The sequence below is a fragment of the Eumetopias jubatus genome, unplaced genomic scaffold (assembly GCF_037043125.1).
Source record: "Eumetopias jubatus isolate StellerSeaLion01/CBP00866 unplaced genomic scaffold, mEumJub1_p1.0 scaffold_2, whole genome shotgun sequence".
NCBI classification, from domain to species: domain Eukaryota; kingdom Metazoa; phylum Chordata; class Mammalia; order Carnivora; family Otariidae; genus Eumetopias; species Eumetopias jubatus.
In genome coordinates, this window is record NW_028274808.1 from 54,415,109 (window position 1) to 54,432,737 (window position 17,629).

Genomic DNA, 17,629 nt, shown 5'->3' on the forward strand with positions numbered 1-17,629 from the left:
CTTCCGGTTCCTCTCACTCTCACAGACTCCTGGCCTTTTAAGCTGAATCAGTCCTCCTGTCCTTCCTTGGAGGAAAAACTGGTTTTTCCTCTGATCTTCCTGACTACTATCTGATCTATTTCTTTCCATGTAATATCTTGAACTCCTACGGTACCCATCTTCTCCCCAGCCATTTTCTCCTTAAATTTCAGCCATTTGGTTTCTGTGCCTTGTAAATTTATTCACACTAATTCTTTTCTTGAAAAATCCGAAGCATTCCTCCATCTGTCTTTTCCTTGTGCTGCTTAGAGTGTCTGTATAATTAACCACTCCTCTCTTCTTGAATCTATTTTCCCCCATATGTGCTGCAACACTTAGCTCTCCCAACATGGTCCAATGTTCCTCTAGTGGTTCCTTCTCTGTTAGTAGTTCCTTCCCGCTGAAGAGCTCATTCCTTTTCTTCTCTGTTCTGTGCATGCCACTAGAGGTATTGGGTTTTTGTTTATTTCCTTTTTTTTTTTTTTGTCCTCTGCTGTTCTCTTTCAATATGATCCCTCAACGCACTCTTCATATTATGACTTTTAATGATCATGATAGAATGTAAATCTCTTTTCCTGTCTTAATTTCTCAACATTTTTTGAAGACCCAATTTCAAATCAACTTGGAAGTCTTTCTTCCGGCTTACTGACAACATGTATTTCACACAGCCCGCCCAAACACCTTCAGTGCTGACCCAGTCACCTTCGCCCATATCTCCAATAAGCAGCAAGGAAGTACACAAAGGCTTCATTCTGCTGTTAGTCAAGCCTTTTTGCCTGACTTTCATCTCCCCAAATGCTTAGGTTTCATAATACATGCCAACCAGGTATTAAGCTTACAGAATTAAAATTGAAGCCTGCAGGTGATAACAGGAAAAAAAAAGTGATTAGGTCAGAAAAACAGCCCTGGCTGAATGCATCTTGGGTAGACAGCTTATACTCAAGTTCCTGGAGGACTGAGAACCTCTTTCCCATACTGGCAACTCAGAGCCTCCAAAGCTAGTCTGATTCAATGAGTAAGCATTCCATTGAACCAACAGTTCACCAGGCTAACAGCGACTCTGGAAGTCCTGTGCAAGTAAAGGTGACACACAATTGACACTCGGATCGCCAAGACATGGGAATTCAGACGTAAACTTAGATGGAGACAAAGAGCAACACCCCTAAGATTTTGCTCTATTTGCTTGTTTTTGTTTCTTATTGGGGGGGGCGGCGAAAGAGGGGAGGATGTTCGGGTAGGAGGAGGAAACCAAGCTCCTGAGCCCCTCCTCTGCCCTCCTCTTATCCCGGTGGTCTTTAGCGCACTGAAGGTAATCTGTTTTGTTTTGTTTTGTTTTGTTTTGTTTTGTTTTTCCTGTCAGAGCCCGGCCAGCCGCTCAGTCAGAGGCCAAGGGGAGGCTCTGACCCGGGCTGAGAGTCAGGAAGGCAAAGATCGCGAAGCTTGGCCTCTCCGAGCGCTCAGGGCCAGGTGACACAGCCGTGGGTTCCCCGGCGCGGGCTTGACAGTTTCATCCCCGCCCACTCGCAGGAGAGCGCCCGGCAGGGCTGGCTGCACGCGCGCGCGCAGGGGGCCATAAAAGCTGCAGCGGCGCCGAGACGCCGAGCTCGCCCACCGCCCCGAGCAGCGGCCGCACCATGCACGTGAATGGCAAAGTGGCGCTGGTGACCGGCGCGGCGCAGGGCATCGGCAGAGCCTTTGCGGAGGCGCTCCTGCACAAGGGCGCCAAGGTAAGTGTGGCGCCCGGCCGCGGAAACTTGTCTTCCCACCCCGACCCTCGTCCCCCCCAGCCACATGACTCCCCGGGTAGCCAGGGCGCCGCGTCCCGGGCTGCCCACCCTGCCGCTTTCAAAAGCTGCTGAGGCTGACAGTCTCGAGCAGACCTCCGAAGCGGCTGGGGAGAGACCCCCAACTTTAACTGCAGAATCTGAGGTCCAAGAGGGGAGCGTCCTGGTGTTTATTTACTATTCGTCTGTTTCACAAGCTGCGCAGGACCTTGATGCCTCTCCTCTTGTCTATAGGTAGCGCTGGTCGATTGGAATCTTGAAGCAGGTGTAAAGTGTAAAGCTGCCTTGGATGAGCAGTTTGAACCTCAGAAGACTCTCTTCATCCAGTGCGATGTGGCAGACCAGGAACAACTGAGAGGTAAGAGAGGGGGAATCGATCCATCAAATCCGATCCATCCATCGGAACATGCCTTGAACAAGCAACGACCTGAAGGCAGCCCGGGCCAGAGAGCCAGCCTGGGTGCAGGCAGATCGGCTGCCTCCTGGAGAGCAGCCACTTAGACGCTCTAGTAGATAGCTTAGACTGTTAGGTTCCCTACCCACATCCTGATAGCTATAAAGACCAAGGGGGGAAAACCGAGACTGCTTGAGAAATCTTTTATTTTAGTCATTTGGCAGCACATAATGTAATCAAAATTCCTTTGTGTATTCAAAGACCGTGCTGCAGCAGTAATTATTAAATGATTGAAATTGCAGATGGAACTTGGAAAGTGGGAAGTAGGCTAAGGGACTGTGGCAAACAACTTCTCCCAGAACGCTGGAAGACGCAGAGTCCAATGACAACCAAATGTGGCAATGTTTCCTTTTAAACATACTAGAATGCAAGATCAAGGATCATCATCAGAGACGTGCTGGATGCTTTCAACCAAATGTTCTCTCTGGTTTTTCCCCTCTGAAATGGTACTTTAAAAATAATAATAGCTGTAGTGCAGTGTTAGAATTGCAGAAGAAAAATTTCTATCAGACTTTCCTCAACACTTTCCTGTTTCCGGTCTACTCCCTTAAAATAGAACAATCTACTTGTGAGATATCAAGGACAATATTGGTGTGTACAATAAACAGATTTGGTCATATGGAGGCCTGATAGACTCGCATAAAAAAAAACAAACAAACACCTTTTTCTGGAAAAAAAGTAGAAAAATAAAATACATGTATTTCACAAAGTTTTGTTGGAAAACTAAATTGTTAGGCACATCTTCAACGAAGGGGCCAAAAATCTTCCATAAAAGTCATTCTAGTACTCCTGTTCTTAAACGAACACTGAACGTGAGAATTGCTTTGAAATGTTGGGATATTCTATAAAAGGGTGAAGATGGAGTGGTACCTTAGAAGGGAGTGTTCCCCCACAGCTAAAGGAAATTGTTTTAAAGGAAATTACGTAATTAAATCTGAAAATGCTAATAAAGACCTATAACATGAATTACAAGCACAACTAGAAGAGATCTGTGAACCACAGTGCTAGTGGAACATATTTTGCCAGAGGACAAAGTTCTGTTGATTGTGCATGATATTTTGGATCAAGGATAAAGTCATGCCAAATCCCAACATCCATGCTGATGAAATAGGAAACAGTATAGATCATCTGAAAGCTATTTCTGCCTGAATTTATGTAGTTTCACATGTGACATTTAACCTTAATTGTTTTGCTTCCCAGTATTTAAAATTAGTATCTTGGCTGTAAACACATTCCTTAAGGATAAGTGATTGTGGAGGAGGAAACTCAGACACATAATGAGTGACCAGAAGAAGGCATGTTGGTCATGAGAAATCCACATGTTGTCTGAACATCAGCATTTATTTGCATTTAAGGAAGACATGGCCTTGACTCTAACAATTTCAGGATTTAATGCCATCTACAGCTTTTGAAACTGTTTAGGCTGTGGCCAAGAGAGACTTCTTTGAAATCACATAAATACGGAAGTGAAAAGTTTCTTAGAGATGATCTAGACAGAATTCATATTACAAATGAAAAAAATACAACATGGAGAGTTTGGGTAAATTATAGAGTTCCCCAAGCTTCTAAATGTCAGCAAGAGCTTAATTGTAAGCCATTTGAGCCCAAAATTCAGTGTAGGCCAGAAAGAAGATGATGTATTAGATATTGATAAGGGCAGAGTATAAGGAATACAGTAGAGACCAGAATGAGCAAAGAAAAAAGCAATTAGACTTATGTACTTAACAACCTAATTTCCTATAAGATGGATGTGAGTTTTGAAAAGTAGAACATGTTTCAGGTGGAATGCAAAAAAAAAAAAAAATATTCCTTAGATGTTTTCTGCTAGAGGACCTTTCTGGAATCAATTTGAGATTTTAAGCAGTTTAAAAATTCCATGAAAAAGTAAACAGTTTTTATTTTCTTGTTTTCTATTCCAGTATGGTAAAGTACTGTAAATAATGGCTTTTGCAATATTTTTGGCAATTACCTTGCATAGTAATTTATCCATTTGGGAACTGATGAATCCATGCCCTCTTCAATATGCCTGGTGGTTGTTAATAATTCTAGATTTTATTCAATCAGAATAAAGTTTGTGTGGATTTACTGTTTTCAAGGAACTCATATATTGGCCCTAAGACCAGAGAATACGTTTCTGTCATTTGGAAGAACAGCCATGAATATTATCTATAGTCTCAAGTAATAGAGCTAGAACCAATGGTAAAGGGCCCAAGGAAACAGTTTAAATCTATAGAACTCTTGTCAAAGGCTGCTTTGAGAAATAATGTGTTACCTGATACAAAAGTGGTAAAACCAAGTATGAACTGGCTAAGGAGGGTTTGCAAGGCCTGGACGGGGTATGTGGTTGGGCAATATAATGAATGAACTTCAGGCCTCAGGATCTATGCAGACTTTACCCTGGTTGAACATAGTTTTTACACAAACTAGTAATACAAAGTAACAATAATAGTGACAAAGAGAAAATAATGAATAGTAAATATTGAAGTTACAGTATCCAAATCAACTGAATGAAAAGTACACTTTTACTTGCTGGAGTATCAGACCCCCTGAAATGATCATAATGGATCTGAATACACAAGACGACTTGTGTTTAATATAACACTTTATAAAGATAATATGGCTTATTAAAAAAGGGTGTTTGTCATAGTCTAAGCCACAGAACTTCAGTAATTTCTTAAGGACAGAATTTTAGAGTGTGCGAGCACGCACAAGTTGGGGGAGCAGCGGAGGGAGAGAATCTTCCATCAGACTCCCCACTGAGTGCAGAGCCCCCAGTGAGGCTCAATCTCACATGACCTGAACCCAAACCAAGAGTCAGATGTTCAACCGGCTGAGCCACCCAGGTGCCCCAGATTATGTATTTCTAACAAGTTTTGAGGAATGCTCTTGTTGCTGTTGGCTCACAAACCATGCTTTGAGAAGCAAGGCATTAAGTCACAACCTAAGAGTATAATTTTCATTATAAAAGTAGATAAATGAAAATTAATTTCAGGGCACAGGGTAGGATTGAAATGTACCTATGGAATACAAGACTGTATCTATGTCTTCTTTTTTTTTACTTAGATACCTTTAGAAAAGTTGTAGACCACTTTGGAAGATTGGACATTTTGGTCAATAATGCTGGTGTGAATAATGAGAAAAACTGGGAAAAAACTGTGCAGATTAATTTGGTAAGCTGTCTTCGCCATGTTTATTGTCTAAACTTATTTAATAAACTGATGCTTTTAAAGAAGAAAAGGTTCTTACATTCATGGGATCAATACAATGACCCCTAACCTAGAAAAAGCGAAGTTGCAGAAAGCTAGAACAAAGCATTTCCTTTTACAAATGGGAAGACTTTTGAGGCTTCTAATGATGCAAATAATTCTGTCTTAAAAATCTTAAAAGGAAATATGAAAAAACTCATAGTTTATTGCATAACTTAGGAGTTAGCAAACTATGGTCCATAGGTGAAACTAGCCTGCCACCTGTCTTGTGTGACTTACAAGCGAAAAATGGGTCTTACATTTTTTAATGGTTGAAAAAATGTAAAAAGAATATGAAATATATCAATATATGAAATTCAAATTTCAGTGTCTAGGGTTTTACTGGAGCAGAGCTCCAGTCATCCATCTGCTTATTACCTGTGGCTGCTTTTTGCTGTAGCCGCAGCGTTGAATCATGACAACGACCCTACAATGTGCACTGACTGAGCTATTTACCATCTGGCCCTTTACAGAAAAATATTTGTCAATCCTGGCTTAACTTGTTTATTTAAAAACTAAGTCTTAATTTAATTCCAGGAATGTAACAGAAAGCAAGGCTAAAGTGACTGTTGGACTTTGTAATTATTAGGATTTTTATCCTGCGAGTCGGGGTGTGGGTGTGTGTGTGTGTGTGTGTGTATGTGTTTATGTATAATTTCTACCATGTTTGATGATCATTTAGCTCTTAAATTACAAAACTGCAGAATTAGGAAATAAAATTTGTTTTAGTCTCTGTATCACAAGTTTGTTGGTTATCCCATTTTATAAATACACTTCACATAAGATCTTGGGGTTTAGTAAAACTTAAACCTTAGCCAAAGGAAATTGTAAGAGCTAGGCTCTGCATGGGGTCACCCTGCCCTTGGTAAGGTCATTCTACTAGTCTTGCAAAACAGGTATGTGTCAAGTACAGAAGGACCACTTGTATGTATAAACATACAGGGAGTGGCCCCCTACTTCATGATATCCTGCCGGGGGAAGATGATAAACTCCTTAAAAACAGGATGTGTTATGTTTTTTCTTTCTTTCTTTCTCAGTAATCAACACAATATCTTGAAGATAGTGCTTAGTCAATAAATGTTTGACTTGAATCTACATTCCCATGAATAATTTCTTAACTGTAATAACTTGATGGGAGTAATGAGAGTTACACTACCTCACAAAAGTGTTGAATAACTTTGATAAGGGTACAGAGTTTCTCCCCAAACTTGACAGATGCCTGACATCCTTTAATCGAGAATGAAAGGTACTCCTTCCGGTTCTTTTTTTAAAGTTTGTCTCGGGGCACCTGGGTGGCTCAGTCGGTTAAACATTTGCCTTTGGCTCAGGTCCTGATTCCAGTGTCCTAGGAATCAAGCCCCACGTTGGGCTCCCTGCCCAGTGGAGAGTCTGCTTCTCCCTCTCCCCCTGCTTGTGCTCTCTCTCTCTCTCTCTCACGCACTCACTCTGTCAAAAAAATAAAAATCTTAAAAAAATAATAATAAAATTTGTCTCAAGTGTTCCTAGATAGCATCAGATTTCAAATAACTTTAAAATTTATTTGTCAAGTTTCCCCAAAAGTCTTTCTGGGATATGTGTGTGTGTTTAGAGACCTGACCTGTCAACATTTATGTTAAATTTGTCTCTTGTTGACAGTGTAGCATGAGCTTTTTAAGTCACATCTGAGCATATCTGCATTTTATATTTGTGAATTTAAGCCACTTATATTTATCATTACCCTTTATTGGGATTTATGTCTTATATTTTTGTTCATATTTTATTTTTTAATTACTTTTTTAAAGATTTCTTTTAGAAAGAGAGTGAGTGGGGGGAGGGGCAGCGGGAGAGGGAGAGAGAAAGAGAAGCAAACTCCCTGCTGAGTGTGGAGCCCGATGTAGAGCTTTATCTCATGACCCGTGAGATCATGACCTGAGCTGAAATCATGAGTTGAATGCTTAACTACTGAGCCACACAGGCTTTAGTTCATATTTTGAATTTACTAAGTTTTCTTTTTTTGCTTTTGACCTTTTTCCATTCCGTTCTTAAATTCCACTGGATACCTTTAATTCTTTTCTGCTGGTAAGAAAATTGTACATTTTATTTATTTTTTTTAAGATTTTATTTATTTAAGAGAGAGAGAGATCATGCACAGGAGTTGGTGGGGGCAGAGGGAGAGGAAGAAGCAGACTCCCCACTGAGCAGGGAACGTGACTCAGGGCTGGATCCCAGGACCCTGGGATCATGACCTGAGTCAAAGGCAGACTCCTAACCGACTGAGCCACCCAAGCACCCTGAAAATTATACATTTTATTAATCTTTGGTGGTTGTCCCTGACTTATTATGAACGATGTATTTCATTGTATCTTTTGGTTGCCAGATGGGAAAAAAAAATGAATTTATAACCAATTGAGAACTTCAGGAATATTTAAGAATGTATTTTTATAAACTTAATGGCACTTTCCACAACCACATAAAGTGACGAGAATTTCTTTGCATCAAGTTCTGCTAGTGAAAAAGCACAAATCACACAGCAATTTTCTCACTACTGGTATTTTTAATAGTTTCCTCAGTAATATCTACAGATATTTTATAGACAAAGATCACTAGGTTATAAAGTTCCTATATTTGTTGCATTCGTAATGGACACCTACTGTGTCTTTTCTCTAAGAAATCAGCTGTCAGGACGCCTATGTGGCTCAGTCGGTTAAGCGGTTAAGCATCTGCCTTAGGCTTAGGTCATGATCCCAGGGTCCTGGGATCCAGCCCCACATTGGGCTCCCTGCTCAGCAGGGAGTCTGCTTCTCCCTCTCCCACTGCCCCTCTCTGCGCTCATGCTCTCTCTCTCTCTCTCTGAAATAAATAAATAAAATCTTTAAAAAAGAAAAAGACAAATCAGCTCTCAGAAAACTGTGCAATGATTAGAGTTAATATAAAGAACATAAAAATAATGACGCGATTATCACAAAGGTAATAGGATTAGAATTATCAATCTTCGCCGGGCTGGCTGGGAGGGCATGTTTGCTTTCACATGGTCTGGGTGAATAAACACTTCCTGCAGGCTAGAAATTCTTACATTATCTGCAAATAGAAAATTCTAGAAGACCAGGAGAATTTTATTTGACTCCTTTGGTTACAACTCACTCTCTTAGATCCTTTCTCATTGAAATTATCTGGCCTTTATTTTTCTTTGGACTCTGCTGAGATAGGCCACTCCTTAGCTTAACTCCAGGAACTAATGACATTTATTTCATTTTACATCTAGAGAGCAAGCTATAACCTTTGTTACCTCTATATAAGTTGAAAACATGTTACTTCCCTTCCTACCTGCAACACCCAGTTCAGTTCAAGAGTAGATTAGAGTCTGACCTATCACTATCCTTCCAACTTGATTATCTCTGTTAGTATAATGCAAATATTTGTGTTTGGTTTATATATTTTTTATACTCTGGATGTAATTTGCCTCCTTTTATGATACCATGCATGTTCTTTTGCATGTTCTTCTATGTTCCTGTCCCTATCAGAGTAACCACCTAGTTAAAGGACCTCACCACATATTTCTTCCTCTTCTGGAATCTTGTATACCATAATAATACCATTCTTATAGGGCTTACACATTTTAAAATTATATTCGAATTATTTTTATACCTGTGCAATTTATGCCAGTATGCTATAAGCTCTTTCAAGGCATGAAATTTTTGTTTTGTGTACAGAGTAGATGTTCAATTTACATTTATTGGATACATAAACTGCCCTTCTATGATATTTTACATACAGGAATATTCATTTTTGTATTTTAATACAATGTTTGGATTATTTCCAAATACATCAGTGTTGCCAAACTGTATCATCTGTCCTACTTTTACTCCTTACCAAACTTACCATTTCCTTATCCTTAACTCAGCCGATCTCACCACTTTTCCCACACAAGAGATACATTAAACCTCTTCCCATTCTTTTGTTTCCATTAGGCTATTCTGTGCTTCCTCCTTAGTCTGAAGCCAACTGCAGTTGCTCTATTTATAGCTACCCAGGGCTCATTAGGAATGTTCAGGAAAGACTGAATCTTTGAATAACTATCAAAGGTTTCTCTGGCAACTGCGCGGGTGGAGGTAGACTTAACTTTGAATATTGATAAGGCCATTCTGTAATATACTTCTTTTACTTTCTGATCTTTAATAAGCCTAAATAATTCATTCCCATTCAGGTGGGATTTATAATCTAATTTGGACATGTAAATAACATATTGAATCCCTTAGTGTACTCGAAAAAAAACTAAAAAAATAGATGGCTTATTGCGGTTGATTATTTTTTTCAGAAATACAAGGGTTCACTAAAGATTTGCACTGGTAAGGATATACATTTAGATTCCGTCAAAACGAGATGACAGTCCTGAATTTAGAATTCATGAACTTTTATTTCATTTCTCTGGTCTTGAATTTCCCAGTTGTAAAAGGTGAAGATAATTTCCTTACCTGGAAGAATGGTTAAGCTTAAATAAACCCTAATTTACATGAAGTATCCAGCATAGTGCTACTACACAGTATCACTCAATAAATTACATTTCTCATCCAGAATGTCAAAACTTAACATTTTCTTCATTCTCACAATCTCATTTCTATATGAAGTGGATTCTTCTGCCCTACTCTGCCTCTAAGGAAGAGTTGAGAAGATGGGTAGAAATGTTGTCAAATGTACGCCCTTTTCTTGGCTCCCAAGGATGTTGATTACATATTAAATTAGTAACTTCTCTCTGTTTTGTTACTCCTACTCCATAATATTTAAAGATCTAGTTGAACTATTATGGTTAGGCAGAACTTGCTAAATTTTAAGTAGCTCCGCAGGAGGGAATAAAATAGTATTTATCACATAAATAAGCAAAAATGGAAAAAGACTGAACACAGAGAAACAAAAGATAGAAAAGAATTTCAGGAAAAAAAAAAGTGGTCCTCTATATTAGTACTCCTCGAGACTTGGGCTGGACAAAAAACAAGAAACCTGAAAGGCAACGTTTCATGATTTAGATGACAGGATTTTTAAAATTAGAGCTAGAGTGTAGCACAAGAACCAGAAATAAACTAAAAGGAACCTCAGAGGGGAAGAAGATAAGATAAGGAAAATGATAGATTAGGAAATTTCAGTAGTGAATACATGCATGTGTGCTTTTTGTATATAGGTTATGGAAATATGTATGTTATATAACATACTATATATTATATATAATAATATATATTATATTACATATATATAGTAAGAAGACATGATGCCTGATAAGAAGAGTTAAACAAATATGCTATTACCATTTATCCGTTTATCTTTGCTACTTAAGAATTATTCCCAGTACAGGGGAATTTATGAGTGGTTTTAACTTATAAGGTACTTTAATCCGTGGAAAAAATGAATTTAAGATTTGGAATACAGCACAGTTATAATTTTGGTATTACATATAAAAATTATTCATAACCAAAACTATTGAGTAAGCATGTGTTAATTAGACCATTTTGTCAGTAAGTGGATTTTTATTTGCACTATGTGAAATTAGCCATGGGATTTTCTTTTTCTTTTTTTTTTTTAAGATTCTATTTATTTATTTGACAGAGAGAGAGAGAGAGAGATAGTGAGAGCAGGAACACAAGCAGGGGGAGTGGGAGAGGGAGAAACAGGCTTCCCGCCGAGCAGGGAGCCCGCTGCGGGGCTCCATCCCAGGACCCCGGGACCATGACCTGAGCTGAAGGCAGAGGCCCAATGACTGAGCCACTCAGGCGCCCCATGGGATTTTCTTTTTCTTTTTTTGAGAGTCGAGTACACCGTCTTTTGAAGGTCAAGTACAAAATTGAGAGTACCTTTGTGATAGACTAAAATAATACAGATCCCTGGTATTCTGTTTGTAGCTAGAATACGTCTATAATTTTCATTTTCTTTTTTTCCCCTAGATGCTTGGTATTTTAGTGACCCACTCTATGTGCTATATAAATATTGCCAAGAGACAAGAAATAGAATATTAACAAAAACATTTTATTCTCTGGTTTCTTAACATTTCCTTGAATCTATTACCTGGGATAAGGAAGAGATTGTTGCAGGAGAGGACGACATATGCCCCAGCCAAAGCATTAAACCCTGTTTTGTAGATTTATTCCGAGAACACTTTCATTTGAAAAGTTCCTCAGTTCTTAACTTGGTAATAGATGGGAAAATAATCCTTTGTCCTCTTCCACCAAAGACCTGGAAATAAATCTTCCTTTTTTTAAAAAATTAAAGCTTAAATATTCCCAAACTTTCTATCTGGCTGCATCTAGTAGATGTTGAAAACACAAAAGCAGGGTGTCAGCAAAGCTATAAATACCTGAGAATAAAAGCATAGCGCCAATATGCGTAAACAGAAATTCTGTTCAGACTTGCTAGAGACTTAGGCAGAAACTACCAGAATCTAACTCACTTCAGTTATTTCAGCCATGTACATTTTTTCCTTCTTATATAAACCATTTAATGTTTTGTATTTTTTCTTGTGAAGGGAATCATGTGGAGATTTTCCTCATTCTCCCTAAGCTTACTTAATATCAAACTGACACATGGCTTAAGTGAGTAGAATCTTCAATTTACTTTTTTGTTCTAGAACTACTATTAGGTAGAGTGGCAACGTTGAGTGTGACAAGAAAACTCCAAATGGACTTTTTAAAATAAAAAGAAGGTAACCACCACTATATGCTCTCAGTTTCAGACTCATTACTGTTGTGTCATTTTCTTTGCCGTATTGTGAAGAATGCAAAAAGTAGGAATTAAGATATCAAAAGAAAATGTTCACCTTCTCAAAGTCTGAGTTGGAAGGGAGAGGAGTTCTTAAATCTAAAAGGGAAAATAAGGCTTCAAGTAGAAGTTTTGTACTACAGGTTGTTTTTGGTAGTGGCAAATCCTCCAATGTTAGAATACAACAGGGACGCCGGGGTGGCTCAGTCGGTTGAGCGACTGCCTTCGGCTCGGGTCATGGTCCTGGGGTTCTGGGCTCGAGCCTCGCGTCGGGCTCCTTGCTCAGCTTCTCGCTCTGCCTGCCGCTGCCCCTGCTTGTGCTCTCTCTCTCTCTCTCTCTCTCTCTCTGACAAATAAATAAAATCTTTAAAAAAAAAAAGAATACAACATAAAATTTGCCTACGCAGGAAGGTGAGTAACCAATCAGAGTAAAGTCTCAAAAAGACAGTACGAGAGTGATGAACAAGATTAAGTGACAGATATTACAGAAGACCCTGTGTCCACCTGACCGAAAAGTCAGGGTCCTGAAACTGAGTAAGAGAATGATGTGATCTCACACAACACAGACATCACGAGAGCTTGATACTGCCACACAGTGATCCCAGAACCCAGTTTCTTTTCATCTCCCCAGTCTGCCTTCCTTCATGGAGCTTTCAGCTTAAGGATACTAGCAGTGTAACTGTGTATTCCAGCCCCACGCCCATACAGAGGGATGGAAAAGGACTAATGTAATCATTTCTTTCTGGTTTTCTTTTTATTTTTTTAAAGATTTTATTTATTTATTTGAGAGACAGAGAATGAGAGAGAGAGAGAGCACATGAGACAGGGGAGGGTCAGAGGGAGAAGCAGACTCCCCGCTGAGCAGGGAGCCTGATGCGGGACTCGATCCCGGGACCCCAGGATCATGACCTGAGCCAAAGGCAGTCGCTCAACCAACTGAGCCACCCAGGCGCCCTCTTTCTGGTTTTCTTAAAAGCAACAGTATTTTCAGCCACATCCTCTTCTACTGCCCTGCCCTGACCCGGACCCCCTCTAGCTGACTGCTCCTCAGGTCTCACTGGCTGGAAATGGGTCCCATGTGGGCTCCTAAACCAGTCACTAGCACAGAAAATGGGATTTCTGTGACTGAACAAAATTAATCAGTGTCCACACTAAACCTGGGGAGATCACCTTCCTCGTGAGTTACTTGGGGAAGAAGTAGATACAAATGCCAAATAGACTTTTTATTAGAAATTAAAAAAAAAAGGACATGAAAACCATGTAGGAAATCAAGGGTTTCCACTATTATATATTCCAAGATCCAAGAGAATTAAAATGTGAAAGACCAGGATCTGAGAACCATATGCTAAGAAGGGTAAATAAATTTTTACCCAATATTTAGAGAAGAAAAAGAATACTGCATGTACAATTCTTGAAGATGCCAAGATTTGAGGTCAAGTGACAAAGCACTATAGGAATACAACTTTTTTCATAAAGTCTCAGATTGGGCAACCAAATCAAGTTTTGCAGAGATGTGAGAAGCTCTACAACTGTAGGCAAACAAAAGAGAAGCTAGTCAATGACTGGCTTTAAAAAAAGGCAAGCAGCCGCTTCAAAGTCTTTCGGTGATAGTATTTGCAGAAATCTCCCTGGGTGTCTGCAATCGCCATAAAAGCTTCACTCTGGGATATATTATAAAGTATAACGGCTATGTTGTTTTTCCTGTTTATGCCTCTGGCTTAGGTTTCTGTTATCAGTGGAACCTACCTTGGCTTGGATTACATGAGTAAGCAAAACGGAGGTGAAGGCGGTATCATTATCAATATGTCCTCTTTAGCAGGTAAGGACAAGTATGACATTCGTAACAATTACCTATTGGTAATTTGGACCACAAAAGTAAATCTTCCGAGTATATTTGTTATCAACTCAGGTTGGGAATTGAAATTTCATTTAATTGCTTTGTTTTGTTTTGTTTTTACTGGCTCTGTGGAATTTTCAATTGCATAATATCAGAAGTTTGAAGTATATGTTTACTTCTATTACTTTAAATTGTGACTTTTTAAGCTCCCTTACTGTGGCACTGAGCAGTAATGCATATGAAAGCATCTCTGACAAAGTAAAAAAAGTGCTAAAACACAGTACGGTATCTCTACTCCCATGTGATTTTAGAAAGAGTATATAATTTAAAAATATGGCATATATAGTAGTTGGGATCTGTTGTAGGGGAGGCCAGACTTTACCTGTAGTTTCTGAGGATCTCTGGCTGGGCCTGAGAATTAAATCGACATAAGACAGATGAACAGGAAAAAAGGATATAGATTTTTACGTGTACATCAGAGTCCGCATAGGAAAACCAAGCCCCAAGAATGGCTAGGCCTAAGCATTTATAAACAAGGTTGAACAAAGAGAGGTAATTGTGGGAAAGCCACTAAGATATTTAGGGGGCCTAAAGGAAGATGAGAGTTATTTTAACAAGGTCTGTACAGATTTCCGTTGGCCTCAACTCCCCATCTCTGGTGATAAGAATGTTTCTTTCCTACTGCTATAGGAAGGACATATTTTACATGGGAGTTTTATCACCTGCTTTCAGGAGGAAAAGGAGAGGTCGGAGTGCCCTTCTTATACCTGCTGTTTTTGAAGTGCCTTTAGCTCCAAATAATTCTTATGCCAAAATGACACATTTTGGGGTGACCTATTCTGCCACCCTTCAATGCTAAACTGCTGTAATAAATACACCCAAATATGTAATGGCTTAAATATAGTATAAGGTTATTTCTCACTCATATATCAGTCCTGGGCAAGATCCTTGTTGCCAGGAGCCTCTTCCATATGCAGTCATTGGGAAAACTAGCTGGCTGAGCTCTTTGACATGGAGCTTCCATAGTTATGCTGGTGGGGGTGGGGTACGGTGGGGTGGGGACTCCTTTCTCTGCAACAGAAATAGAGAGCATGGGGTGGGGGGGCAAAGCTACCTTTCTAAACCCCTCTACCCCCAGCCTCACTTGTATTCAGGTTCCAGAACAGAATTTGATCTCATGGCTCACCTAACTATAAGAGGGTCTGAGAATGTCACCTAGCTCTGTGCCTAAGGGAAGAATGGATTCCAGTAGATGGCTAACAGTCTTTGCCACAACGTGTAATCCAAACTCTGTTTTATTCAGGGCAGTAGGATTTAATACCACCCGGTACCATATTACTCAATAGTGGCTATAAATCTTTGGCAGAACTGTTGGAGCAACTTAACCAGATGACTTGACTTCTAAAAATTCTAGGGGAAAAAAAAAATCACCAATGCTTCTTCAGTAGTTCAAATGAAATTATGAAGTTTAGAAGTCTGACCAGTATTGACAGTGAGTCGTCTAAACTCTGCGTGTCCCAAAGCAGGGAGACTTCCTTACATTATCTGGTTTCAGTCACGTGGTAATTTCAGAACAGGTGTTCCCCGCCCCTCCCCCGGGCCCCACCTCCCAGTTGCAGTTGTATTTCAGGGGTCAGGTGTGGAAGCACCTGCGACCACATCAGAGATCTGATTCTCAGCTTTGTTCTTTCTCCTTCCTCTGGGCTTCATTGTTAGATGATCATCTTTAAACTCTTCAAACCAAGGGAGGCTTAAAAATCTCCTTCTTGAGAGGTTCTCAAAAAACAGACTAGCATTTTGGTTTCTGGGTTGCTTAAAGACAAAATGACATCCCTAAAGTTATTATAGAACCAATTCTACAAGTTTTTTAGGGTAACTTGGTTATTTTTCCTAATGTTACGTATACTTATAAATGATAACATTTCAATTCTGAGGATGTGGTAAAAGGAGAGAGCATGGGCAAGACTTAGATATTTGGCCCAAGAGAGAGCCACATTTTAGATTCTGGGAGTCTGAAACCCTAGAGGCAAATTGCCAAGGCTATATCTGCACCATTTTGAAATGAAATTATAAGGGAAAAAATACATAAATGATTGGAGAATTAACAAGAAATATTTGATATCTTAATAAAAGTAGAAATGTAGAAAAACATGAGGTGGTGATCAAGAGATAATCGCATGGGTTGTGTCTTGAAGCTAAAGGGCTAACAAGGATTGAAGAAGCATGAACCCTGTCCAGGGAACCCCTTGCCCTTCTGTCACTGGAGGCATTTCTTTCATTCCCAGAAGTCTGGAAGTCTTAGGGCTAGATCAATTTTGGACTGTTTGAGACAGTCTGTACCGTAAGAGGAGGCTTAAAAAAAGGGGGGGGGCTTACTTGCCTCAGAGCATAATTAAGAAATGCAAGGTACTACTGCCTTTTGGCCAATAAAAATATTTAAAGGTGTCATCACACAAACACTCATTGAGCCCTTACTGTTTACACAATGCTATTTTAAGCACCGTGTGTATATTACCTCATTTAATACAACCACCCCATGAAGTAGATTCTGTAATCTCCATTTCATAGAGAAGGAAATCAAGGCAGGAGAATTTGAGTATCTTGCACAAGCTTACACGGCAAGGCAGCAGTAAAGCTGAAATTCCCATGCAAGCAACCTGATACAGGACCTCTTCTGTCTTAATCACCAGGTGATCTAACTCTTCTGTCCGTGAGATTGTTAATTTGGCTCTCCATCCGTGACTAGGTTAGCCCAACTGTGAGGTAAAAGAAACTGACTTCCTATAACTCCATGAAACCAGTGAAATGTGCTAGTTATCTTCAGGCCTTCTGGACACTGCTTTAATCTCAAGACCACATAACTAAACCTCAATGATATCTTAAGCTTTTGCCCCACTTGACACACAGAGTAAAGCCCTGAAAACATCTGAGGAGGTTACCAAAGTCACAAGTCAAAACACGTCATTGAGAAGCGCAATTTAAGGATTACAATTAGACGTCCACTTTGCTTTCTTGGCTAAGAGCTTGCTTTATCACACTACCCACCCCTGGGTATTCATTCTCTTCTTACCTGTTTCAGAGTCAACATTTGGAACTGTGTGTGAATCTTTCTCTAATCATGCAGATGAAACAGTGAATAAATACAAATTCAGTGATAAGATCGTTTTGGTTTCAAATTACCTTTCTGGCACTCTTACAGTTTAATGAATATCATAGCATTCCAGACTGCTTCTCCACCTAACATTCCTCCCAACCAGCAGGGTAACTCTACTTATAATGGTTACGTAGCTCATCTTTGTCCATTCTGTTTAATGTGGTGCCTTCATCCTTATGTAGAGACGTACCTTCCCTCCATAATGCCTGACCTCTATACCTGATGCCTTTATACTGTCTCTTTGTTGTCACTGGCCAAACTAGGCAGGCCCTGCCACCTCTCTTCCCGCCTTGGGTTTTGGCACTAAGGTCCTTTCATCTCACAAAGAGGATGAAGATGCATTGCCTTGTATTCTATCCAATCCCCAAGAGCATCTCTTCTTCCCACAATAAGATTAGTTTGATAAACACTTGGGAT

At 39.7% G+C, this 17,629-nt stretch overlaps 1 protein-coding gene across 1 annotated transcript in view; it reads left to right on the forward strand.

The window, feature by feature from the left end:
* The first annotated feature begins 1,577 nt into the window (after positions 1-1,577).
* Positions 1,578-17,629, forward strand: part of HPGD (15-hydroxyprostaglandin dehydrogenase) — a 31,588-nt gene continuing 15,536 nt past the window's right edge. Inside the window, exons 1-4 of the mRNA XM_028114324.2 lie at positions 1,578-1,745; positions 2,037-2,160; positions 5,320-5,426; positions 13,944-14,040. Of these exons, the coding sequence (XP_027970125.1) occupies positions 1,653-1,745; positions 2,037-2,160; positions 5,320-5,426; positions 13,944-14,040 (421 nt within the window). The 5' untranslated portion in view covers positions 1,578-1,652. The remainder of the gene's footprint in view (positions 1,746-2,036; positions 2,161-5,319; positions 5,427-13,943; positions 14,041-17,629) is intronic.